The 27,929-nt window shown below is 40.6% G+C and overlaps 1 protein-coding gene across 2 annotated transcripts; it reads left to right on the top strand.

Annotated features, from left to right (window-relative positions):
* The first annotated feature begins 865 nt into the window (after positions 1-865).
* Positions 866-7,594, top strand: TMEM17 (transmembrane protein 17). 2 transcript variants are annotated; one of them, XM_080814508.1, is made up of 4 exons: positions 866-1,140; positions 4,343-4,446; positions 4,619-4,732; positions 5,662-7,594. In XM_080814508.1, the coding sequence occupies exons 1-4, from the start codon at positions 1,041-1,043 to the stop codon at positions 5,938-5,940; spliced, it is 597 nt and encodes a 198-aa protein (XP_080670634.1). In that variant the 5' UTR covers positions 866-1,040; the 3' UTR covers positions 5,941-7,594. The 2 variants fall into 2 exon arrangements, with proteins under 2 accessions (XP_080670634.1, XP_080670633.1); XM_080814507.1 differs by having other exon boundaries at positions 1,003-1,167.
* Positions 7,595-27,929: the final 20,335 nt, after the last annotated feature.

Here is a 27,929-nt window from a genome sequence, read left to right as displayed (position 1 = left end):
AAAAAAAAAGATTTTCAAAATTTATCTTAGAGAGCAAGCAGGGGAAGGGGAGAAGCGAGAGAGGGACAAGTGGACTCCACGCTCAGCTCAGCGCAAAGCTCTATTCTAGGCTCCATCCCATGACCCTGAGATCAAGACCTGAGCAGAGATCAAGAATCCCAGGCTTGAGCCACCCAGATGCCCCACTTAAATACTTTTTTAAAAAGTAATATATCTTATTTGAGAAAAAGCTTATTTGAAAAAAAGATACAGAAATTTTTGAAAAATTTTAATCACCCATAATCCAGAAATAAATATTAACATTTTGGATTATTTCCTTCTAGTCTTCTTTTTTTAAGCCACAGCACTTGTGTCACTTCCTCCACCTCTGCTCCTCACATATTCACACACATACACACATTTTGCAAAAATAGGTTCATTTCTAGTTTTTCTTATTTTTTTAAATTTTTACTTAAAGCTAAACCATATAATCAAATATTCGTTGCAAGCATTTTTTTTAAGATGCAGCACTATATCCCATCAAATGTGGGTGTGTGTATAGACACACACACAGTTCTAGGTATGTTATATATTACTAAAAATATCTTATTTACATATCTACACAGTATATGTTAATAATAATAAAAATTTAACAATATATATTCCTAAGAAAGGAACCACCAGGTCGTGAACATTCTTTAAGCTCTACATTCGTTCTGTATTTCCTTCCAGAAAGCCTGCATCCCACCGGCAAGGTGTGAGGGCTCCTTGTATCACACTCCAACCTCAGGTCATTCATTATTATTTCTATTTGTTTTTAAGATTGTGGGGCTCACAACAGGACTATGGAATCTGCCGTTCCGCACCCGGCTGAAGCGCTAGGCAGGACGCGACTCTCACCCCACCTCTCCTTTCCTGGCGCTCGCGCCCCCCGCCTCTGTCCCGCAGTGCGGCCGCGCGTGCGCCTGGGCCCCAGCATCTCGCACCGCCCGGTTGCCGTGGGAACCGCAGAAAGAGGCTGCGTCCGCAGACCTGGCTGTAAGCTGTACCGAGGCCCGGGCATGGAGCTGCCGGATCCGGTCCGCCAGCGGCTGGGAAACTTCAGCCGGACCGTGTTCAGTGACTCCAACCGGACCGGGCCAGAGTACAGCGAGGGTCCGGGTGAGTGGGCGAGGCCCAGCGCAGCGGGTATGGCCTGCGGAGGTCTTGGCGCCGGTTTTGGAGTGGCCAGGTTTTGCCCGGCCCTAAAATGGCGGTCTCGCCTTCAGCTGGTTCTCCGCAGTGCGGGAAGCGCCCTGGAGGAGAGGCCGAGCCTTGGGCTGGGGCGGGGGCTGGGGCTGGCTAACTCCAGGCCTGTATTCCCGACAAGTCCTAAGCTGACGGTGCTGCGGCCTGTCGGGCGAACTGTAAGCCGAGCAGCTGAGGTGGCGCCAGCCTTCTTCAAAAACTAAAAATATAAAATCCGCCTTCGCAGCACATGTCCGGTTTCGCATCCTCTCCGAAGGCCGACAGTTTTTTTCTCTGAGACTTCCGCCCTGGCTTTTCGGGCTGGGATGGAGTGAAAACAGCCTGGGCTGCCTACCCACTCCCCACCCCAGTTAAAATATCTTCTCCTTTTTTCTTTTATTAGCAAAACAAGTACATTCCACCGCAAGTCCGTTTTCTGATGGAAGAGATGGAAAGAACTGCTTTTTTAATGAGTCATTTTAAAACCGCTATCCACTTGGGCATGGCAGCTGCCGCACTAGCATAGATTTCAACAATCTCGCCCCTTCCCTGCCGTCTCCAACTTCCAACTCCCATCCCCCAAGTATAACTCTTACCCTAAATCTGGTAACAAAATACCACGATGCTGCATTCAACTTGACGGCAAGTGATCAGTTTCCTCCAAAACCGTTTTTCCTTTCTTAAATCATGATGATAGCATACTGTCAACCAGATCCATGTGGTTTTTATCACTGAACTCTGCTAGGGAATAGAAAATTTTCCCTCTTGCTTAGTTTAGGATTTTTAAAAGAGAGCAGAGGAAAGTAAAGTCCCATAATTGCATTGTTTTCACCCTAATTTAGGCCTCTTCAAGATTTAGGATGTACAGAGAAAAACATAATGTGAAAAATGAGGTTCAGTTTCTAATTCTAGAGCTAAGGTTTAACAGGCACTAAAATTTGATGATGCACGGTATCAGGGGTCAATCAGACATCTTCTATAAAGGGCCAGATAGCAAATATTTTAAACTTTGCAGACCTTAGGTCTCTGTAGCATCCATAGATAATGGTAAAAGCATAGATGTGGCAGTGTTCCAATAAAACTTTATTTATGGACACTAAAATTTGAATTTCATATGATTTTCAGTGTCACCAAATACTATTCTTTGATTTTTTCCCCCAACCATTTAAAAATGTGAAAAACCATTTTTAGCTCACTTGCTATACAAAAACAGGCAGCTGGCTGGTAGTTTGCCTACCCCTGACTTATATAATGTTTTAATTTAAATTCCGTTTACAGAACTCAGCTTGTACTTTTGCAAAATTTAGTAAATTCATGTCTTGTGCTTTCAAGTTTCATTTACATATTAACTTGATTTTCAATTGCATGATTATAAGTTTGAAATGCTGAAATATAGACATAGCATAACTCTTAAGATGCTCATGTACACAATTTCTAACAAAAACTTCTTTGCAAAATTTGACTAGTTTCTGCTCCAAACATATTAAAATTTTCAGCTTAATTAATTTATCATTTTTTCCCACATTTTCTTTCTTGTGAATCAGAAGTAGGTTTGATTATTTGCACTGTATTTACAAATGTACACCATTACAGTATCCACTGACCAAGAGTTTTACTGTTGTTATGAAAAAAAAAAAAAAATCCTAGGTTAGTGAGTTGCCTTCAAGTTCAACAAATTTTAAGAATTCATTCTTTTATTAGTGATAATCTAAAAAACAAGAATAAGCAAAGAAAAAAATAAGTATTATCAAAAGTATATCATAATAACAGAAAAAAGCTAAAGGAAGCCTTGCTGTGAGAGACAATTATAAGAAATAAGAATTTTAAAATTATTAAATGACAGATATACTCAGCTGTGGAGGGAAAAAAACCTGTTTTTAAGAAATTTTAGAGCCTTTATAAATTCTTACATTTAGGCCAATTGATTTCAAAATACATATCTGTTTTTAAATTGTTAAAATTTAGTCAAATTTAGGATGTATTTGTAGGGCTCTTTGGGACCCTTCTTCCTTACATAGAAGCATAAGGTATCTTGCAATCAGCCTTAGATAAATGAAGCTCATGTATCACAAATGGCTACATTGATGTATTTATGACAGTACATTTCCATTAATTCAGCCACTCTGCTTGTTATGTACCCGGTATAAAGATTTTAGGTTCTGTGAGGGTCTCAAATTTGGGTAGAATGTAGTCTGTGCATACAATGAGGCTGTGTATTAAGTAAAAAAGAAGGAAAGGGGACTAATGTTATCGAGTGCCTGCTAAGTACCAGGTATGGTGGTAGGGTGAAATATCTGACACTGTCACTAATCCTCACAAGCAACCTGTGAAGTACTTTCATGTTACCATTTTACAGATGAAGAAATTGAGACAGTTTCTGATTGAGAAATTAATTAAAAAGGTTCAATAACTTATCCCAAGTCTGGCATCCAGGGTTACAGGGGTATTTGAGGAGTCAGGGGTTTATTTGGACTCCAAACCTCAATATCTCTTCAGCACACCAGACTGTGTCTAGAGTGAGGGCATGTGGTTCTTTGCTAACACTTTGTTATACACAGGTTAGAGATAAGTACCTAGAGGGGAAGAGATTCCTATGGGGATGGGACAATAGAATCAAGAAAGGATTTGTGGGAAAAGTGGCATTAAATTGGGTATTAATGAATGGGTGGGATTAGGGTATGCTGCAGAGGGGTGTGTCTATAATTTAGGGGGATTAATTTTTGTATAAGATTAGTTTATATGTGAGAGATTAGTTTTTATGTATTTTATGTGTTCATTTTATAGGCTCTTTACATAGAACTCCACGAAAGAGGTAATGATCATTATTATCTGTTCAAAAGGATTCAAACTGATATTCCACATTTAATCTGTATCAGTGGTAGTGCAAAAAAGTCGACAGGCTGTAATGGCAAAAATGATAAAGTAATTGAAAAATATGAAACATACCCCAGGAACCCAGTATATGAATTAAATAATATTATGATGAATATTTCCTTTCACTGTCAGTGATTATTAACAGGCTTAAAATTTGGAGTTTTGTTAAACCAATACTGTAGTTATTAATTTTAAGAAACTAAAGGACTTACAGGGCAGGGACCAGGATGAAGAATTTGTTTTTTCTTTGTTTCTTTTGTAGATAATGAAATGGTGTCCAGTTTGGGATTGCAGATGTCACTTTATTTTAACACTTACTTTTTCCCACTTTGGTGGATAAGCAGCATTATGATGCTTCAGATGAAGGTAAGTCTATGCTTTAATACTTCCACTGAGATCTCTTCTGCCCATCCCTGGCATTGTGACGTTGTCAATAAAATTAAAGTTCTTAATATTTGTTTTCTATTTCAGGTCAGTTTTACTGTATATGAAATTTTACAAACATGTTTATTTTTGTGTGCTTTTGTTTTTGTTTTAGTATTCAGTCTTGCCTGATTACTACAAATTCATCGTGGTCACTGTTATCATCCTAATAACCTTAATTGAAGCTATCAGGTTGTATCTGGGCTACATGGGGAACCTACAGGAAAAGGTAGGCTCTTCTTCCCTTTGTCTCCGGGCTACATGTTAAGGCAATATGGTTTTCATACTGAGGAAAAGGCAGACAGAGGTGGTAGAATGAGCAAAGGCCTGCCTCCAACTTTACTATTTTTGTCGCCGTAGTCTGTTTGCTGAACCTCTTGAGCCTTGGTTTCTTTGTATATAAAATGGGAAAAATATTTATTCCAAGGTTTATTGGGATTAAATGAAATAATTTATACAAAGTACCTGAACATAGTAAGCTCTTAAGAATTGACAGTTTTCCCTCTTCTCACCAGTCTTGAAAATACTTGGTCAACTGAACATGTTTAGATCCTGATTATGGAAATGGGGGAAAATTATAAATTCAGGAATCCTGTGCCAGGCACATGTTTTCTGAATCATCATGCTGCCTAAGCGTTTATAGTTACCAGAGCTTAGGGATAATGCCTAAAGATTTCTCTGGTTTTCTAGGCCTTTCATAATTAGGTCCCACCCATGGGCCTCACTGTATTTCTTGCTATTTCCTAACCCCGGCATCCATTCCCGGCTGACATGTTGATTCCTAGTCATGCTTATTCCACATTTTTGCTTGCTTACTTTCTTGCTTCTACCTCCTTCTACCCAACCTTAAAAGCCTACATCCTTGGATTCTTTCTTTTACCTACCCTAATCACTCTCTTGTCTTATTTCTTGTAGTATTTAATTCATACCTCTAAGTGGTGCATTTAATAATTCACTAAGGCATATCATACTAGCATTGCTGCATTAGCTGCATCAGTTAGTTTTCACTTAATCTAGACGGTAAATTCTTTGAGGACAAGGACCATGTTATACTCCCTTTGAATTACAGAGCTCATAAAGTAGGTTCATAGTGCTGATCTGTGTAAACAGAAGACTGTCCTTTACTGATCTGATTACTCTTACTGTGTGTCATTGCAGGTTCCTGAGTTGGCTGGCTTTTGGCTTTTGAGCCTTTTATTGCAGCTGCCTTTAATTCTCTTCTTGCTCTTTAACGAGGGCCTAACAAATCTGCCCTTGGAAAAAGCGATACACATTATCTTCACTTTGTTCCTTACTTTCCAAGTTGTTTCAGCCTTTCTTACCCTGAGGAAAATGGTAAATCAGTTGGCAACTCGTTTCCACCTCCAAGACTTTGACCGGCTCTCTGCATATAGAGGGGGCATGAGAAGAATGAGATCCTGTATAGAAGAGATTTGACCCAATGCTGTTGAGTGAAAAGCTGCAAGATCAGCTCTTCTACCAGACTGTAAGAGGAAAACCTCAGAGTTCTAGCATGAGAAGGAGGACAAAGCAAGTGTTTTGAACTGTATATTCTCTAGATCTGAAATTCCAAAGTTGGGGGCAATGATGAGACTGTATATGAAAGTAGTAAGTCAACCCTAAATACCTAAAGCCTAGATATTGTCCACATGGTGCCAATTATCTTAATATTTTTGTCATTGACTTTTCAGGTGTGTAGAAACCAGTGCTGGTAGTCACAGTTTACCGGCTTTACAGGACTATTTCTTGTTAGCACCTAAAAGTACAAATGTGTATATTTGTTCTAAACTTGCTGGCTGTTCATGTCTTGGCAGTACATCTGAAGCACAAGGCAATTGTTGTCAATTTCTGGTGTATTAAACTATATTTGTAAATCAAGGCACCAAATTTTCATGTCTGCTAGGATTAAATTCTAACCCTCCTCTTAGCTTTTATGTTGAAGTTTAAAAACAGGTGGATTATCATGGTATTTTGAAAATCATAAAATTGTAATTTTCATAAAATGATGTTCAGTATTTATAGGGGTGGTATGCAAGATATCTTTATAATAAATTATGAAATATTGATGTTAAAGTATTTGCAACAAATCATTCCTGTCTTATATAATTCTGTTGGGCTGTGGGTTTATTATTTTTAATAAAAAGTTGTTAGGGAAGAAAAGAGAAAAATATATCCATTAGAGAGCCTTTTATGTAGTGAGCACTGCACTAGGCATGTTAACCCTTGTGATCTCATCTACTAAATCATTGTTCACTGAAGAACTCATAGCCAGTAAATATACATGAGGCTTGATTTGAAAAGCAGGGTTCCTCTTAATACACAATGAGAGCTGAGATGAATAAGGGGACTATACTCATGACCTTAAATCAGGATGTCCCCTTGCTAATGGGAGAAATCTATTTAAGGAAGTTCTGTTGAGAATAAAGCTGCATGGGTGTATCTGAACATTATTTTCAGTGATTATTGGATTGTTTTCAGAGATATAATATTTTCTTCTTTCCTACAGAGAAATGTGCCTTTATAAGTAATGTATTTTACTGAGAGACAGTTGTGGCTACAATAAAAAGTATTCCTTTCAATTTTCCTTTTCTATAATTCAGACTCATCCTAGTATCCCCCTGTTTTGCCTTATTCATTCTTATATTACTTACTTTTTGAAAAATTTTTTGAAAATTTTGAAAATGTTTTCACTTCTCATTATTAGTTACACCTGACTAAACTAATTATGCTAATTTTATTATTTCTGCTTCCTATTATTATATATGAAGTTCAGTCAAAGACTTCTCCCTGGATGCACTGGCCGTTTAACTTCTCCCTTCTACTAGAGTTGTTACTAAGTATACTCCAATTATTTGAAATTCAAAATACAATAATGTTTGGATATTGTTTTAAAAATTACATTTATTGGGGCGCCTGGGTAGCTCAGTGGGTTTTTAAAGCCTCTGCCTTCGGCTCAGGTCGTGGTCTCAGGGTCCTGGGATCGAGCCCCGCATCGGTCTCTCTGCTCAGCGGGGAGCCTGCTTCCTCCTCTCTCTCTCTCTGCCTGCCTCTCTGACTACTTGTTATCTGTCTGTCAAATATATAAATAAAAATCTTTAAAAAAAAATTACATTTATTTGCATTTGTTTTCAGTTGGGAATAGATAGGTGATTCTATAAGAAAATATAAAATAAGAACATTAAGTCTATCTAGCAGATAAATCAAGGGGTGATCAAGGAAGACTCTTCTAACATTTCTTTACAGAGTTTTATCTTAAATATCAGAGCCTCTGATACACTTAAACTTTAATTTAGTTTTAAAAGGTTAATAGCTAAAATATTAGCATCATAATAAAAAAATTTTAAAGGCTATAAAGATTTTGGTTAAAATGAATTTGATTTATTAAAATTGTTTACAATTTTATTTTTTGCTGTAGCAAATATATTGCTTAAAATGCAAATATAATAAGGGTGGGGAAAAGAAAGTAAGAAAATCAATTGAGAACTTGTTCTTTCCCTCTAAACAATGAAACCATGATTTTGCGTCAGGCTGAACCAGTATTTCCCATTGGAGTATACCTGGCTCCCTATGGAAGCATATGAAATTTGAGGGAGAGAAGATATTTACATGTCAGCACCTTGGGAGTTCATGCAGTCCTTATTTTTATTTTGAATAAGTTTGTCTCTTCTTAATTCCTACTACATCTTTCTCTCTAGGTGTCCATAACACCCTTCTGAAAATTTCTAGTAGGATGTTGACCTTCAATATTTTGTCTTTCACATATTTTTTTATTCCAGAGGCTTTTTCTCATCACAGACAAGGTGGATGCAAATTTCTGTAGATCAGAATGATTTTTAAAAACTGGATTTTCATCGTCATATGTTTGAAGGTCTAGTATGTGAAAGGGCATAGTGGAGGGTCCACAAACTACTAAGACTGCTCCTGGTGCTCAGGTGTGTGATGTAGGAGGTACGATATTTGCAAGATATCAACATTATCATCAACATTACTTAGCAGATGCCATTCCTCCCATGGTCAGAGCACAGGAAGAGAACATGGTGAGGGCTGCTGGGGGTGTAGTTAGACACATACATGTTTGTGCTTGCCTGTGAACAAGAACAGATGTACTGTCTGGTAGGAGAGGCAGATGAGCAAATGAGTGTTAGCACAATATAATGGGCACTGCGGGATTACAGAGAAGGGACATAGAGAAGATGGAGAATCTGGGAACCCTTCCCAAACAAAGGAACACTCGAATGTGTGAAGAATGTGTGGGTAATAACTGTTCATTTCAGTATGAAGAGATAGAGATAACAGTGACTTGGAGTACAGTTTCAGGTATTCCATGGAGTTTGCTGAAGCTGGCGGAGAGGGTACATGAGAAGAAAGGACACAGAATAAGGTAGAAAAGCAGGGGAGCCCCTCATAAACTAAAGATTTTAATACTCTGAATCCCTGAGTGTTTTTAAACAGTGGAGTATCGCAAACAGATTGAGGTTCCAGAAAGATCTCTCTGAAGACTGTGGAAATGGTTTGAAAGGTGGGACCAGATGTTGATTTGATGAAGTAACTTTGGAGAGAACAAAGTTTTTTTAAAAATCATTTTGTATTTTAAAATAGGTATGGAAAATATTTTCCTAACGCAATTTTTTTGTGGATTACACATGATGCTAACCACAAGGACGCCCTCACTGTGTTATTGCCCCTCTGCCTGTTGTTAGTTTATCACTGTACTTAAATAGACCTCTATCTGAAAATAGCCTTATGCATCTTGTTTGACATAACCTAAACAGGTTCTTAATTTGCGTCAGTTAAAATTATAGCTTTTCAGGGCGCCTGGGTGGCTCAGTCATTAGGCATCTGCCTCCCACTCAGGTCATGATCCCAAGGTCCTGGGATCAAGCCCCACATTGGGCTCCCTGCTCAGCAGGGAGCCTGCTTCTTCCTTTCCCACTCCCCGTTTATATTCCTTCTTTTACTATGTCTCTCTGGGTCAAATAAATAAAATCTTATATAAATAAATAAATAAATAGATAGATAAATACCATGGCTTTTCAAAACTCAACTTTTAAAAGAAATTTAATCAAGATTTTGAGAGTAAAGAGAAATCATCTCTAATTTCACCACCCTAAAATGAGAACTTCAGCAAATGTCATGCTTCCTTCCTGTTTCCCTTTGTAAATTTTAAAAACATACTTTGTGATCACTGGCACTTAGAATTTTGCACGCTTGCTTTTCTAAAAATGTAAATATTTACCCATCTTTCTACCTGGTCACATAGCCATCACCTTAACTGATTGCACAGTATTCCATCAAAGAGATAGATGCTAATTTTTAAACTTCTATTATATATTTGCATTGTTTTCTTCTTTTGCTTTAATACATAACATTGTAATGAGCATCTCATGTATGTTGCTTTTTCCACATCTTACATGATTCTTTAATAAGCTAGATTCTCAGGAGTGAAATTGCTGGATCACCGGCTATGAATATTTTTAAGGACTCTTGGTGCACGATGCCAAATTATAATATCCACTTTCTGCCATTTACCCCCTCACACTTCTAAAGATAGCACAGCGAAAATTTGATAAGGACAGACTTATGGACCTTTGTTACCCATTCATCTTTGTATTTCTAAGTAGCTACCACAAGTACACTGAATCTCCTAAGGAGTGAAAAAAACAAAAAACAAAAAACTAAAAGCTGTGAAAGAAGAAGTGCAAAGAATTTAAAAAAAAAAAAGATTTTTGAATTAAGGGAAAACTGATAAGGGACAGGAAAAGGATTAGGCAAGCTGGTCGCAGTCAGCAACAGACAGTGAGATGTGACACAATAAAAACTGGGTCATTGAGTTGGGACAGCCCTAGGACATAAAAAGACTGAAATGAAGTAAAGCTCTGGATTACTTTGTTCTTGAATATTGAATTTTTTCAGAAGCATGGAGCATGAAATATTATAGTGATAAGCCAAGATTGGAAACATAGCCAAGAAAAAGAGGTCTTTAAGGGATTGTTTAAAATGTGCTGAAGGAATAATTTGGTTTAGTCTTAAACGGCTCAAAAAGTAAATTGACATAAAGCTTTTGCATAGCAAAATAGGCATGGAGGCAGAAAACAAGGAGGCAAGGGGAACAGTGTACCCTATTTGTAAATTTGTTACAAGTAAAACACTAGATTTTGGTCCTAGAAAATGCTCCTCAGAAAACTTCAATGCTGCATTCTAAAAGTGCAACCAACACTAATTTATTATGGATATACATCTTTATTCCAGTTTTAAAAGATTGTTAATTTGGAGGCCTTAACTCAATTAAAAAAAATAGTTAATTGTAAGAATCATTCTAAAAATCTTTTCCCCTTAGTGCTGAAGCATTTAAAAACACTCAGACCCTAGAAAGATGTGTTTAAATACAATGTTTTGTATTTGACACAATGTTTAAATTTGTCCTGGTGCTGTCATAGACTTACATCTTTCTAAAAATGAGACCAGTCAAGAGATTATAGAACTCTCAAAAACAAGATAAAAACCTGAGGATAGACGGAACGTATATTCTATGAAAAACCAAGGACACTTGGAAATTGATCTTATCAACATGCTCAATCTGAGCAAGAGGCTAGAAGCAGCTTTTTTTTTTAAAGATTTTATTTATTTATTTATTCAACAGACAGAGATCACAAGTAGGCAGAGAGGCAGGCAGAGAGAGAGAGGGAGAGGCAGGCTCCCCGCTGAGGAGAGAGCCTGATGCCGGGCTCGATCCCAGAACCCTGGGATCAGGACCTGAGTGGAAGGCAGAGGCTTTAATCCACTGAGCCACCCAGGTGCCCCTAGAAGCAGCTTTTTAACCTCGTGAAGTATATGAAATCACAGTGCATGTATCACAGCTATTAGTCCTTCACTGCTCTGCAGACCCAAGTGTTTAGCACTAGGTTACATTAAAAATGCAAATTTTTAAAAACACCAAGAATGTTCTCTTAATTTTTCAGAACTGTAATAGCACTACATTCGGCTGATAGGGAAGTGGTATCATTGATTAGTTTTTAAAGGTTTCTAGTTCCTGACCCTGAGTTATTCTATTCTAATCGAAATCATGTTGGAGATACTGCTCAATATTATAGCTTAAAAGAGAAAAAATGTTTGATAGTCAAATTCAAAATCAAAATTCAAACTCCAAAAAAATGTTTGATATGTACATTTACTAATTGTTTTTATAAACGCTTGACTCACTAGTGCCTAGAAGGACTAAAATGATCACTAGAGAGGGTGGACGTTTAGGACTTGGCTTCAATAGTTTTCAAAAAAAAAAAAAAAAAAGAAGAGCTGGTAAGAGTCAATTTTTTTGCTGTTCTAAAAACTAGAGCTCCCTATGGTCAATAAACCCTTGCTAGGGTTTATAGGAAGGCAGCCGAGCAGTTAACTGTTGACTCTTCAGGAATTTACAAAGCAGGGCAACAAAGGATGTTCATGCTTTTTATTTTTAGTATGCTGTGATTTCATTCTGCAAAGTAAATATAATTTAGTTAGCTCCAACAATATACCATCCCCTATGTTTAATATTTCAGGACAAAAGAGAAATAGGAGTGAGTCCTACCCTTCTAACCAGGGCCCACAGGAGACAAATTTAAGGTGATCATAATGGCTTAGGATAATATTGCATTAGAGCAATATAAAATATGAAGATAAGTGAGGAATCCTGTCTAGAAGGCAGGATGGTCTTTAAGATAGATGGAACAGCATGGGCAAAGGTACAGACATTTGAAAATCTAAGGCCTGAACAGACCCAAAAACACTTTGGTGTGAATAAAACATAAGGTGTGCAGCAAAGGTCTTGAGATGAGCTGGAAATATTGGCATCAAGATGTTATCAGTCTTTTATATATTATAATAGTTCGAACTTTTTACTATGGACAGTGTATCTATATTAAAACGGAATTAGAAGGCATTGTTGCTGTATTTGAAAATGATCAAAAATTGAAAGGGAAAGCTAATTTGATAGGTGATACAGTATCATTTCAAAAGAACCTCCTAACGGGCTGAAATGTTAAGCACAAGTACATTTTATGTGCACACACATACACATACACCCTCCAATATACACTTCTCCAAAGATCAGTCCACTGGTACATAATTAAGGAGCTTGTTGTGTGCTCTTTTTCACGGGAAGACATCCTGATGGTCTAAGGAGAGCACAAGCATGTACTGTCTTAATAGAAATAAAATGACCAGATCACACAGAGTAGCAATCTCACGGTAGCCTTCCATGTTGCAGTAGTAATTGTCTCCACTTCATAGTACCTTCCCTCCAGTTGTGCTTATTGAGAAACCTAAAATCAAAGCTAATCATGTTGCTACTCTCCTCAAAATTCCAGAAGACTCTCCATTTCCTGCCACATAACACCCAAACTCCTTAGTATGGTGCAAGGGGCCTTTTCCCCCCTGTCCAGCCTCTTCTTGCCACACCTCCAATCCAACATCTGCAATCCCTCCAGTGCACCATTCTGGATTTCGCCTATGAACCTCTTCCCTGCACACAGCAATCTTTGCTGGAAGTGATCTTACCACATGGTAATGGCCTGGCTCCACTGTCATATCCTCTTTGGAAATTTCGCACTGTCCCCCACCTACTTCTAGGTAACACTTGTACACTTTTTTTTTTTTTTTTATCTCTGTTGCTCATATTTTATGGCTGCATCTAAAACAATTTATTATATGTATTTTTATATTATACTCCTGCTACTTAATTGTAAGGTCCTCATGGCAAAGGTTTTTATTCATCCTTGTGTTTCTAATGCTCAACACAGTATAAGTGTCCAATACATATTTGGTGAATAAGTGAATAAATGGACTTAGTTGATGGAGTCAGTGTTGCACAATGGTTAAAAGGTGGCTTGAAAGGTTAAAAGTGGCTTCAGAAGCAGAAAGACCTATGCTCAAATGTTTTTCCATTTATCAGCTTGGTCAGGTTAGTTAACTTACCTAATCGTTAATTTATTCATCTTTAAAATGGGTGCTCAAAGGGCTTTTGTAAGAATTACATGAGATAAACATCACAATAAGCATTCATAAATGGTATATATTCTTATTACAATTTAATATTCTAAATTTCCTGAGCAAATGAATTTCTGCTAATTCTTTCAACTCACTTTGTTGCTTTATAGGACCATAAGCTTTACCCTCAGGCTTCATTAGGCTTTGATTACCTTCCTGTAAACTGATAAGAGGCTTAATGATATTGTATAATAGGAGCTATATCAGGTCTGAGTACCCTAAACACTGGGCATAGGCATAAAGCTTGCCCTTCCTATGGCTCCAGGTTCATTTAGGAGATCAAGTTATAGTTGCAGAGGTTGCTTGGAAAGCCTCAAAAGAAGGAAATTAGATATTGTTATGAGGATGTTTGTTTTAAGTTAAAAAAAAAACATTTTTTAATTTAAAAAAGTATTTGGGCCACATAAAACAAGGCAACAAGGATGTTTTAAACAAGTGAATATGTATCTATTAGGAACATTCCACTAGAATAGGTCACATTCCAGTTTTAGGTGGTTGTTTTCCTTTCTCATGAGGCAGTGATGATCTCAAAATTGTAAAAGTCTTTAGGAGTCATTGTTGATATAGGGAGGTGAGATTAAATCCATTGTCTCAGGAGGACAGCTAATTTCTTTGGTGTTCTCAATGTGGGCTTAGCAGTTTTATCCTGGGCTTTTCTGTCCAGAAATTCAATTTTAACTAAGAGACTCAGAAGGACTGACCACACAACTAAACTCATAGAAGACTGATGTATAAACCAGGGTCTATCACTTTATAAGGCAAACTACCACTGCCAGTATATTTCCTTCCTATAAGAAATCTATTTAAAAAGCCAAATTATAGTCAAAGTTACTTATTAATCACAAAATGGAAGAAATGGATGTTCATATCATCTAGCTATGCTAATTTGAGGTACTCATCTCTACTCTAGAGATGTGTCTGCCTAGAAACTGGCTACTTGAATCCATGCTGATCAGGGTTTCCCCCCTTCCCCAGGACTGGGTGTTGGCATGAGCAAAGATGTCATGGTGTGTGTAGAGAATTGCAAGCCGTGTGTGTAATGCTCAATGTATGGGGAGAGAAGAGAGATACAGATGAGGCTGAAGAGGTAAACAAGACCAGATCATGGGATGTAAAGATCAGTAAAAAGGAGTGGCCAGGACCACAAGGATTTAATAAGTGGCTCTGAGAGCTGGGCTGGGCTATGTGCAGCGATTCCAACCTATGTAATTGCATCATTTTCTATAGCTATCTGGGTAATCTTGGACAGAAGGTAGATGGTTACACGGATCCAGAGTTAGACATATATAAAGTAAATGCAGTGGGAAAACAACAACACAGAGATTTCCAGGGGTTGCTGAGGGTGGTACAAGGAATGAACCATGGTATCTCTACTAGACAGAAGGGTAAGTGGAATCATGAGGGATAATCAGCAGACAAGGGTAGGGCAGAGGTTTTGATGAGTACCTGTCTCAGAAAGCATCTTGAGGACAAGAATCATGTCTTTTTCACTGCATCCCCAGGGTGGGAGACCATGCTTGGCACATTGTAGGCTTTGAATAACACTGACTGAACACACAGATAAATTAATAAACCAAGCATAGTAGAACTCAGAGTTCCTTCCTCCTGGTCTTAATATACAGTAATTTCTTTAATCGGTAAACTCCTTAGAAGTTAGAAATGCCACATTTACTCATACCTATTTTGGGGGCATGAAAAATAATTCTAATTTTAAAACCAACAACCACTCTCACACTAAGAATAAACTTGCAAATTTGGCTGGACTCCCAAAACTAATACAAGTAACAGCCATCATTTAATTGAAGGCCTGCTATGTATCAGATGCTGTGCGCTAGGGCTTTATCATAATCTCATTTGATTCTCCTCACAACTCCGTAAAGCAGGAATTATTCCCATTTTATAGAAGCTGAAACTGGGACTTGGGAGAGGTTAAGGAACTTATCCCGACTCACACAACAAGGAAACAGAAGACAGGATTTAAATCTAAGCCTGTTGGGCTCTAAAGACCATGCTTTTTCACTAAGCAATTCTCCCTCTCTCCAAACACATGCTCAGAAGATGTATTTCAGTTGATTTAGGCCTGTCCAATCTAGAAGCCAAAGCAGGAACAATGACACTATTTCTTAGCCTTGCACCCCTAGAGCTTTAGGGGTCAAGGAAAGTAGTTTAAAAAAAGGTGGGGTCCACAAATTACTGTCATTTTTTTTTTTTTTAAATCAAATAACATGTTTACCTATAGAAAGGTTGATTGAGCAGGTCAACTAAAAATCTGGGTTTTAAAATGTTACTTAGAATTGCACTCAGGGTACAGCCTTGATCATTTCAGGACAAAGTTGACTGCAGTTATAGAGATGTGTATTTGGTTAATTTTTTTAAAATGAGGAACACTTTTCAGTAGATGAATTAAAAGAACTGCATTTTCTGAAGTAGATCCTTGTGAAAGCACTTTTCATGTGCTATCTTTTTTTTTTTAAGATTTTATTTATTTATTTGATAGAGATCACAAGTAGGCAGAGAGGGAGGCAGAGAGAGAAGGGGGAAAGCAGGCTCCCTGGCTCGATCCCAGGACCCTGAGATCCTGACCTGAGCTGAAGGCAGAGGCTTAACCCACTGAGCCACCCAGGTGCCCCTCATGTGCTATCTTATTTACCCCTCCAAGGGATTATAAGAACTGCATTATTGTGGGGTGCCTGGGTTGCTCAGTGGGTTAAGCCACTGCCTTTGGTTCAGGTCATGATCCCAGAGTCCTGGGACCGAGTCCCACATCAGGCTCCTAGCTCTGCAGGGAGTCTGCTTCTCCCTCTGACCTTCTCCCCTTTCATGCTCACTCTCATTCTCTCTCTCTCCCTCAAAATAAATTAAAAAAAAAAAAAGAACTGCATTATTGTATTGTTACATTATATAGTAATAATACCATTTTCTGAATAAGAAAAATGGAGTATCAGAGAGGTCTCATAAGTGAACCAAGATCACATCGCCTATAATTAGAACAACTGGGATTCAAATTGCGGGACATCTGATTCCAAAGCTTTCTCACACAGTTCTATGGATCTGCTGTGGTCCTGCTGTTGGGCAGGCACGGAGGGCTCTGAACAGTTAGACACTGTTCAGGATACTTATGGTCTAGTACTAGCTTTCAACACTTGAAGTGCAGGAGAGAGTAATGAAGAGGTGCTTGGTGGGGGAAACTCTGGGCCCCACTGGAGCGGATTCTATCCCATTTCAAAGGGCCAAGGGGGTCCAGAGCACGAACCCATTGTTGGAGCCAGAAAGCAGCAGAGCTTTTAAAGCAGCTGATCATGAACATTTGCTTCCTTTTCTCTCTTCCCTTAGAATAAACCTGAAAGCTACATTTTATAAAGCAAAATTCCTACCAATGCAAATTAATGAAATACAAACTGAGAGCTCACACAGATGCTGACAAAGAAGAAAAATGGTCATATGGAGTAGTTGGAAATGGATTCTGAAAGAGGCAATCTGAATCACTGATGGTTCTGTGCCAGTCAAGGGACCCACGTACTTTTGTTTCTCTGAGTAATGGGTTGATTATTAAAATTAACTTGAGTCCTACGAATTTATTACTCAGAGTGTTTTTAAATTATAATCTTAAAAATATAAGGAGTTGCCAGATCTTACTCAGTGTTTCTACCACAGCATTTATGAGTTTGTTTTTTAAATATCAGAGTTAAATATTTTCTGACAATTTTTGGTCCTACAGAAACAAAAAGAACTCACCAGTCTTAGATTCCATAGATGTAAATACCATGGAGCTCAAATGTACAAGCTTATCTGAAAACATTGAGGGAGAGTTTCTGTTTTGCTTTGATTTTTAAACTTACAAAAAAAAAAAAGAGTTAAGGGTAAGGCATATGTGCACTTGGGGTGTTATCATGTGGCTCCATATCAAACACGATCCTAATAGCACTTACATCTTGCCCAATTTCTAGTCTTCCAGGTGATAAAACCAGTTCTCAGCAAGCTGCTGCCTTTACTGCATGAAATGGAATGAGCCAAATATTTCTTCCTGTTGCAGACAAGCCCAAGTCAGCACACGAATTGAGAAGTGACAAAGACACAACAAAAGTAGAAAAATAATCAAGCCCCTCACAAAAATGCCCACTGCAACTGCAGGGCACAGGCAATCACAAGCCAACTTGAACCTCACCGAAGACAAAAACAATTTGCTCACAGCACATGCAGCTGCAGTTAATAACATGACCAATATGAAGAGCAGATCTGAACGCACGCACGCTCGCTGGTGAAGAGATTTTCATGATTTTGGGAGAGAAAACCCCACCTTCTACCCCATGAAGGCCAAGAGCAAAGTCAGGCAAATGGAAAATATGCTGGAACATGTGTTGGGGCTCTCCAACAAAAACATTTCCTCCCTTTTCATTTTAACTGTTTGAGAGCGCTGTGCTTTGGAGCTAGAAGATGGGGAAACCAAGTCACACTGTCCCTGGGGCAAACCCACCCTGGGAGTGTCCTACTCTAATTGCTCTCTGAGATGCCGGCCGGCTCCAGGATACATTTACCATTTCCAAGCCTCCGGAGGAAGGGTGATAAATGCTGCCAACCTCCAATCACCTGGTAAAGGTGTCTGTGAAAGCACACAGTTTAATTCCTGCCTTAGCAGTAGAAGCCTCTGTATTGTTGACTAACAGATAGCCAAATATCCCAATAAGATGGCCCAGCTCTGTGTGTGTGTGTGTGTGTGTGCATGTGCACTGTTCTCAAGTTTGGAGTCTAAGCAGAGAAATTGTGTTAAGGTTGGGGAAAGTCTTTAATTTTACTCAAAAAAAAAAAAAAAAAAGGAACAATAAAACAGAGGAAGTGTCAGCAAACAGGAACTCAGTGTAAACATTTTAAATCCTACCTCTTACAGGTTAGGGACTTTCTGTTTCTTTTGATTTCCCCAGACTCAGGATTCAATTCCTGAACTCCCTAGTCTAAACCGCAAAAGGAATTTAGCCATTAGGAGAACTGCATAATCGGGTCCTGTGTATTTGAACGGCAGTCATGGAATGGCAGGCAGAACTCCTCCTTGCCAAGCAGGTTTTAGGATCATTCTAAATATCATAAGCTTTTTAATTCTTCTTCATAAGGTTCATATGTTATTTTAAAAAAAATGTTGTCCATATGTTGATTGCGTGAATAGCCTATTCGTCCTTCATGGAAAATTCAACAAGGTCAGTACCTGGGCCATGGTTTTTATTCTCGGTTCAGCTTCTTTCTCTGACAACCATCTTAATAAATATGAGTAGCTTTGCATTTGGGTCACACCTTTCTAGAGGAGCTATCTGTGTTAAAACTATCATCTTGGTCACTTAACAGGGCATCACAGAATTGGGACGAGGAAATGACATAGCCAGGTCAAGTTCGTGTGAGCACAAAATTTGAATCCAGGTCTGACAGCTGGTCCTACAAGGCCACACTCCCCCACCTCTCCCACATACCCACACTCCTTCTCTTTCCTAAGTACTGTCACCTGCATCTTAACGATGTCCCAGTCTCTATTTCAAAGTAAACTCAGGGTGAGATCTGTGCAAGTTGGATTGGTTTACCTTGGTGTTTTGACTCCTACTTCAGCTTCCTTACCCATTAAAACACAATCTCACCCACTCACCTATTTTACAGGCATTTTCAGGGTCTGTAAATGGCTTGGAGAAAGGTTAGGGTTCATTAATAATATGGGGGACAACAGGCCCCCAAAGACATCCATGTCCTAATTCCTGGAACCTGTGAGTAGGTTAGGTTATCTGGCAAAAGAAAATTCAGCTTACAAATGGAATTAAGGTTGCTAGTTGGCCAAAAAAAAGGTTGCTAGTCAGCTGATTTTAAAAGAGGGAGATTATCCTGGATTATACAGGTAGATCCAAAGTAATCACAAGGGTCCTTAAATGTGGAAGAGGGGAGCAGAAGACTGTCAGAGGAGTGTTGTGAGAAAGACTCAACCGGCCCCTCCCGGCTTTGAGGATAGAAGGGTGTATAAACCAAGGTATATGTGCAGCCTCTAGAAGATGGAAAAAGAATTCTCAGATTCTTTCCCAGAGCCTCCAGAAAAGAACAACCCTGTCCATACCTCAATCTCAGTCCGGTGAGTGTTTAAGCCACTAAGTTTGTGGTATTGTTATGTACTCACAGGAAACTAATGCAGTTACCAAAATGAGTGAACTTCTAAGAACTGAAACAAGTTCTAGATGGATTAAGAGAGCTGAATGAAATACAGTGAGTTGCTGGCACAGTGTCTGCCTTGTAGGTCACCAAAACAAATCTCATAAGAGAGCCAGCAAGACAACAGGGCTAGCGGGAGCATACAGCCAGCCGGGGAGTGTCAGGGGCAGACTGTAGCTGCCTCGGGATGCCCAGGGAGGGGGGCGGGGTGGGATGTGCTAAAAGTGACAAGAGGATAGATAAATAAATAAATAAATAAATAAATAAAATATTTTAAAAAATAAAGTAAAAATGAGAAGAGATGACAAACCATCTCAACTGTTAAGTTAGAGACCCTGGCTAACACCAAGGTAGGCAGATGATCTTCTCCTTGTCCCCACATCCCATCCCGCAGGCTGCACCCATTTTGTCTCTTTTGGGTCCCTGCTCCCCTTTTCAACCCTCTCAGGGCTGCTCTCAACTCACATCCCTAAAGCAGGAGTTGGAGCATGGTTTGTGATCCGCCCTGGAGCCAAATCCCCTGGAATACCTCTAGGGGTCAGTTTCCAGATTCAGGCACAGGGCAGAATCACAGAGCAACTTTATCCTTATTCTGTTCTTGCTGGAAGATCATTCTGGTTTCACAGACATCTTATCAGGGGGCCTCCAGGGACAGAGGCAGAGCAAATGCCAGATTTTAAAATTATTTCCCTCCAGCTGTGCATTAATATTTTATTTCAATCTTGCCCCAAAGCCTGCTCAAGATGAAAAGCTTGAGGGGCTTCTGAAGGTGGATCAGAGCCAAACTGATTTTTGCCCATGTCTCCAGGCCCCAGCTCTCCCCCACCTACAGCAGCCGTATCATTAAAATGAAAATCCTGCCCTGGAGAGTCCTCTATGCCTGCAGATTTGCACACACCTAGCACCCTAGCCAGGCCTCAGAGCTCCTTCCTGGTCAACTCAGCTGCCACGTGAACATCCATTCTGACCCATGTTCCTGGAACAATTTCTTTTGCAAATCAGCAGGTCTTAAGCAAACAAGGGCACATTCAGGACACTGAACTACACAATTAGCTGAGGGTAAATTTGGCAAAGCAGCTGGTCTGCTCACCAAAATGGAAATACAAAAAAAAAGTCCAGCTTTTAAAATTAAACATTAACTGTATAAGGTTAATCTGCATGGGGTAGCACAGAGAGACACAGGCTCTGTATGAGGGGTGGAGGGACTGGGATTCCTGGGGCCGCTGGGGAGAATCATCATCTGATTGGGAAAGATGCTGAACATGGAGACAAATATAATTTAGCAGTGCCAGAAAATGAGAGCAAATAGCCAGTCATCTTTTGCTGGCGTCTCCTAAAGTCAGCTTTCAGCAGGGTTTAGCATTTTACTAATTGTGAGCATTAGAACTGTGGAAAGGATACACTGGAGTAATCAAATGAAAAATATACTCCCTGATCTCTGGGACCTTAGAACACATATCTTATGTAAAAGCCTGCACCCCTCTTACATAACACAAGGTCAAAAACACAGGTCAATGAAACAATGACAGGGCCACGGAGAGTAGCAAGTGGCGGTGGCAATGTATTCACTATTAGGTCCTTCAAGCCACTTCCAGCACATGAGCATTTGTGTTGAAGTTCTGTAATCTCCCCCCACCCACCCTCTACAACTCCCTCCTCTGGAGAATGAGAAAGATCAGTGTGACAGAATATTTCCAAACACTGGAGTAAAATAATACATATAAATATCAGGAAGATCAGTCAAACTGGTTTTCAGGGAAACAAGAAGTCAATATTATCTTTTCCCCACTTTTGCAGCAATAAGCATCCCCTATAATAGAAATGGTAAGTCAGTTAGGAAAGTCAGGACTACTCTTCTAACTCATTGTGCTCATTGGAGGAATTCTTACATAATTCTCCACCATATGACTTTGCAGTATGGCCATCCTTTTTGGTCAGACTATTCTGAACAATATGAGAAAAAGTGATAGAAAAAAAGATTTCAGTGGTGATAAATATGAACTTGGAGATATGAAAAAAATATCAAAGCACTCAAACAGAAGCTGGAAACTACACAGAGGTCACCAAGACTAAAATGTCGTGGTAGACCACAAAATGAGCAAAAGTTGGCGGGTATTTAAAGGACAAGGATAATACTTGGGAGGCCAGAAACAAGATTAGACACATATGTGTTATATACAATTGGGGGGGTTAGCTCCATGTGACTATATAAAGTAATGAAACATAAATGAAATGCCAAATTCAGTCCCTGAGTCACACTAGCCACATTTTAAGTGCTCAATGGCCACATGTGGTCAGTGGCTACTGTACTGGACAGCAGATAGAGCATGTTTCCATCATTGCAGAAAGTTCTACTGGAAAGCTTGCTACTCCAGAAAGAGAGGAGCCCTGGAAATAATCTGGACAACTGGGTCAATGGAATCATCGAGAGAGACGACAAAGACTAAATTAAATTTTTTGTTTGTTTTTTAAGATTTTATTTATTTATTTGACAGGGAGAGATACAGCGAGAGAGGGAACACAAGCAGGGGCAATGAGAGAGGGAGAAGACTTTCCACTGAGCAGGGAGCTGATGTGGGGCTTGATCCCAGGACACTGGGAATCAAGTCCTGCATTGGGCTCCCTGCTCAGCAGGGGGTCTGCTTCTCCCCCTGACTTTCCCCCCTCACATTCACTCTCTCTCATTCTCTCTCTCAAGTAAATAAATTAAATCTTAAAAAAAAAAAAAAGCTATTATAACTGTTGAGCAAAGACCAGATGTTTTCCACTTGTTTGAAGAGTCAAAGCAGGAAGCTTTTAGATTCATCATAAACCTCTGATTGTGAGGTGACTGGACAATGGAAGAGAATAGGAAGGAACACTCAAATTTGTATCCCGGGAAAGATGTAATAGAGTCGTGACCTGGAAGCCCAGATTTTGTATTAGGGGATTGACTAGAGTGAACTTTGTCTTTGTCATCAGTTTGCTTTGATCAGTTCCAGTCCAGCACATAGAGTAATCAAATAACCACCATAGATAAGAGTTGCTGCATGAATCCTCAGAAGATTTTGTTTGGGTCTCTCATACCATTGGGGGCTGTAATCCCGAATCACAGCCTTCAATCTTGACCTCAAAGTCTGGCCACTTTTTCTTCCCCCTACAGTCTTCTTTGTTTCCAAAGGGAATTAGAAAAGCTCACTCCGGCCTTTCCTTTGAGCAGCCCCTCCATCTTCTTTGAGAAGTTACAGAGGCAGAGCCTGTGGTGACCTCAGATGCAGATGATTAAATTGGCACGGCTATGGTATGACCCAGTGGGTAAGAGCCCAGGTTTCAGAACCCAGCAGCCCCAGATTTGAGTTCCAACACTTCCTCTTACTGGCTGGGCAACCTTGGGCCAGTCATTTAACCTTTGTATTAGACATTCCCTCTTGGTTGCAGGTAACATTTTCTTTTAAAAAACTGAAAATGTATTGATTTATGTACCTGAGAAACCCAAGGGTCTGCTCCCCACATATAAGGAACCTACATTTTGGGCACCTGGGTGGCTCGGTCTACTGGGCATCGGCCTTCAGCTCAGGTCACAATCCCAGAGTCCCAGGATCGAGTCCCACATCAGGCTCCTTGCTCAGTAGGGAGTCTGCTTCTCCCTCTGACCCTGCCCCCTCTCATGCTTTCTCTGTCTCAAATAAATAAAATCTTTTTTTTTTTTAAAGATTTTATTTATTTGACAGAGATCACAAGTAGGCAGAGAGGCAGGCAGAGAGAGAGGAAGGGAAGCAGGCTCCCTGCCGAGCAGAGAGCCCGACGCGGGGCTCAATCCCAGGACCCTGAGATCACGACCGGAGCCGAAGGCAGAGGCCTTAACCCACTGAGCCACCCAGGCGCCCCTCAAATAAATAAAATCTTAAAAAAAATAAAAAGGAGCCTACATTTTAGGATCTCTCACTTAAAATACTCCTATTACCAGTTTTGTTTATTAGTCTCTTTTGGTGGCAACTGGCAAAACTCCAACCCAAACTAGGTAACGTAAATAGAGAACTTAGAGGCTCATGTAACCTGGGTGGTTCAAGAGTGCAGCCAACTTCAGACACAGTGAAATCTAGAGGTCCAAATGATTATCTTTCCATCCTCAGATAAGTATGTTTTATATGAAAAGATGAAGCTGAGACCTATATTTAACTTGAACAACCCCTTAGGGACAAAGAGCATACCTTTCCTGGTCAACAAGTCCCAGGAAAGTTTATGATTAGCCCAGCCTGGGTCAATGCCCATTTATGGACACTGTGACCAAGAGGATAGAGTGCTCTGATTGGGCAGGGCAGGTCACATAGCCGTTCCATGGCCTAAAAACAGACTGAATAATCAGTACCCAACTGTAAGGGATGAGTTCCTCATAGGAAAGAGGCATCTTGAGTACTCTCTTATGTTCCATAAGAATGTGCTCACTCTCAGTCTTGGTTTCCCCATCTGCAACATGGGAATAAGTGCTTTTCTCATAGGACTATTAAGAGATTAAATGAAGTAATTCCTGTAAAGCATCTGGGACATTGCTCAAAAGATAGTAGCCTATATTTTTGCCAAACAATAATTTACTATTACTTTGTTTAGGACACTGGGTGGCTTTATAGTCTGTCAACCTGGCTGGGCTGAACTACATTTCCCAGAATTCCCTTTCCTATATGATTCTGCTTAGACTGAGCTGCAAGAGAGATTCTTCTGTGAGATGTAGAGGGTGAAAGTGAAGCAACAGCCATTTTGTAGTTCACACATGTCATTTACCTGCTAGCTCACCTTGTCGGTGTGAGACAGTAGTCTAGCTCGTAATAGTTCTACTTTCCCCTGGAACCTTCCTCCTCTCCTGGGCCAGGTGTGTTTAGTTCTACTGTGGAGGGCGCCATCTTCTTCTGTAGCATGCTCATACCACCAGTCAGAGGCAGTGTGAACTAGCTTGGGTTTCAGCCCTTCTTGGGTCCCACCTCTTGCTTGTGGGTTCCAGCTTGTTTGTTCTCCTCTACTTTATATCCACCTACCCTTCCCAACTATCTTCCCTGGGGACTTCAAACTTGAGCATTAGACACAAAGACAACAGCTTTACAGAGTTTCCTTAACCAGCTCCCATAATTGCATAAGGCCACATCCCTGTCACATACACTCCCCTCTAAGGGGTTCTGCCTCTTTTCCTGGACCTTGACTGGTGAAACCAGAACTTCGCTTTTTTTTCTGAACTCCCCCAGTCTCCCTTTTGGGCTTAAAGGAAATAAGGCTTTGGAAATGGCTTCTCGAGAAACACAAATTAGGCTAAAACTGGAGCTGATGATTAAGATAAACTTCAAAATAATAATTAAAGAAAAAAAAAGAAAGGTGGGGAGGGAGGGACAACACCATAGCACCAACTGCATTCTAACTTCCACCCCTGAAGCACAGTAGATGAAATAAATAAGACCAGCAGCCTTTATTATTGATCTTGATTATTAGCTCATACTTGCACAGGATGAAGCACAAAACCCATGCAAGAGGCAATGAGATGCTTGGGCCAAGGAGAGGAGTTCAATTACTTAAATCAAGCAGTAATCCTTTTCTGTCTACTTACATATAAGCTTAAGGCCAGTGAGTGAGAGTGTCCATCACACCCATGTATATGCACCATGAGAATTTCTCACCATGTACCTTTCTGTGCTTAAAGACTTGGCTGGGTACCCAGCAGCAGCTGCCCAGGACGGGGTTCTCTGTACTTCCTCACTCCCTCCCTTTCTACAGGAAACAACAAAGCAGTACATGCTGCTCCCTTCTCTGCTCTGGAGGGAACTCATAACAGACAATGCTGGCTAAGAAAGGAAGTATTTCCATCCCGTCACATGAACGGAGGTGAGTTTAGGAAAAAGTGAGTTCACTTTGGGACTACATCAAGGCACCCTTCAGGTTAGGGAAGCTCAGTGGCTTCTTGACTCCCCACCCCCGCCCTCCCAACTCTGTCCACAAATCTCTCCTCCTTGGCTATCCCTACCTAAAATTTACCACTAGACTAATTTATATCGTGGACTCAAGTCACAAGCATGTAAGATAGTTTGATCATCTTTTTTGTCTCATAACAGTAAGTAGAGATGCTTCCAGCAAAGAGCAGGAGGATTAGTGGCAGCTGGTGAGGTTTTGGGGGAGGGTGGTAGATAATAGGAGCCAGGCAGTAGGGCAGGGGGGCTCTGAAGAGAGGGGACAATCAATGGTAGCTCCATGAGCCACCACAGCATGAGTGCCGTGGATTGCTCAGTGGTGTGTGTGGCTAGAGGTCAGGGGGCCCCTCAAGGTAGGAGAGGGCACGTAAAGGAATGTAGAAAGGCCCTGAGTTTCCCTCTGCCATAGCTGCAACTAAGCCTACATATCTTTCCTCCACATACCCTTCCTGACTTCCTGTATCTCCGTCGTTTCAAGGGTCACATCACGGGCTTGGCCCATGCTCTCTGTGATAGATCAGATGCCTCTGGCTTCCCGCCCACCCCCCCCACCCCCCTCGACTTCATCTCTGATTCTCACCACAGCTCTGCCAGGCTCACCTTCATAGCCGCTTGTCTCCAGGGCTGCCCGTGTCCTTTTCTTCCTCTATCTGGGGATTTCTAGGATGCTGTAGACACTAGTGGGAGCCCACTTATGTCTCCCATGTGCACAGCCCTGACATTAGGGGAGTGAATGCCCCCACTGAATCTTCAAACAGCGGGTGAAGGGAGCTGATGGATGAATGCCTCTTCTGGCTGATCTTCAGGTGGACAATCCTGAGAGATTAGGTTTACACGTTCCTCAAAATGTCCTGAGTGGGATTAAGCTCCACCTGCAGAGTGATGACCTTGATAACACACCCATACAGGCTTTTCTTCCTTCCTTTTTCCCAGTCCCTCAATTCTACTCCCTAGGATCGCCTCCTAAATAAACCACCTGCACACAATCTCTTATCTCAGGCTCAGCTTTCTAGAGGGGGGGACCCAGGATAGCAAAAATAACTTCTCTGTGTAATCCCAATAAATCCCAGGGCCCCATGAGGCCCAGTCTTGGCAGGATATCCAACGCACAGTCCAGCAAACAACAGTGGCATCATGAAAAGGAATTTCAATCTTTAGCATGTATAAAGATGCATCATAGAGAATCTAACATTTTCTACATTCTCCTTGTCTGGGCCCCAAACCATCTCACAGCTTCTCCAGACCCCTTTGCTTGCCATTATTGCCACTATTCTTTTCCATCTCTTTTATGGTATGAATGTTTTTAGCTTCTCTGGCTTAAATCAGTCATACACAAACACACCTTTTCCATCTCTCTACAGAAGCTGTTCCAATTCAGCTCCCCAGAAAAGCAAGCAGCAATCTTCTTTGCTGGTGGTGGTGGAGGAATTAGAGACTCCTACTCCCCTCCCAGTCCTCTCCCCCTTTGCTTCTGGGATAAAAGTTAGACTGCATCCTTCCAGGGCATAAACAAAGGTATAAACACTGGTCTACCTTGTGCCTGAATAGAAGCCCACAGCAAACCTGCAGGGAGACGGCCTTTCTCCTGTCATGACACACATGGAAGCTGTGCATTCTTATACCATATACTCAGCTAAATGGATAAAATCGCCATCCCAAAGGACAACAGGCTCCCTATCTTGCTTGGCACAGTGTCCCCCATTTGCAGTGTGTCAGACCCCCTAGCTGGGGAAAGCTGTGGGGTGTGCAGGCAGTAACCAGGGCCCTCCACACTGTGGTAGGTCCTGAGAACACATGCAGAGCTGGCTGGCTCTCTCTCTCAGCTTCGATCGAACACAAGCACTTGCTTGACATTTTCCTGTACGTTCTTACATTTTCCAACAGCCTCCCTGCCCCCATCCACACATTCCACAACACGGCAATTAATTGTTCTCTGCTGTTCACAGCATTGGTGTGCACGGCCATGACTGTAGGCTTGCTTTGTTCCCAGTTTAATCAGTGGCTGTCCCTGTCCATCCCTCAAAAAACAGACCGAACTAGCCAGCTGCAGACCCAGCTTTCTGCGAGCACCGACACTGGCATTCAAGTGGCCGCAAGAGAGCCCACACAGTGCCCAAAGAGAGCTCATTCTTCTCCTCTCCCCTCCTCACAACTGACAGGCTCTGAGGAAGGAAACCATGAGCTCTGGGCTTGGCAGCAGGGCAGGAGGCTCTTGTTAACAGCTTGCCTTCCTGTTTATATGGGGTCTGGCAAAACTGTTAATTTCTCTCACAGAGGTGACAAATGGGAAAACCAGAAACGCCA

Source organism: Martes martes (assembly GCF_963455335.1).
Source record: "Martes martes genome assembly, chromosome: 9".
NCBI classification, from domain to species: Eukaryota; Metazoa; Chordata; class Mammalia; order Carnivora; family Mustelidae; genus Martes; species Martes martes.
This window is presented reverse-complemented; position numbering and strand designations above follow the sequence as displayed.

What these genes read in the sequence shown, in the direction of transcription:
- TMEM17 (XM_080814507.1), top strand. Translation starts at nt 1,041, where the DNA reads ATGGAGCTGCCGGATCCGGTCCGCCAGCGGCTGGGAAACTTCAGCCGG. An exon ending in GGCGAGGCCCAGCGCAGCGG is followed by an intron (nt 1,168 to 4,342) that starts GTATGGCCTGCG and finishes TTTCTTTTGTAG; the next exon opens with ATAATGAAATGGTGTCCAGT. An exon ending in TTATGATGCTTCAGATGAAG is followed by an intron (nt 4,447 to 4,618) that starts GTAAGTCTATGC and finishes TTTTTGTTTTAG; the next exon opens with TATTCAGTCTTGCCTGATTA.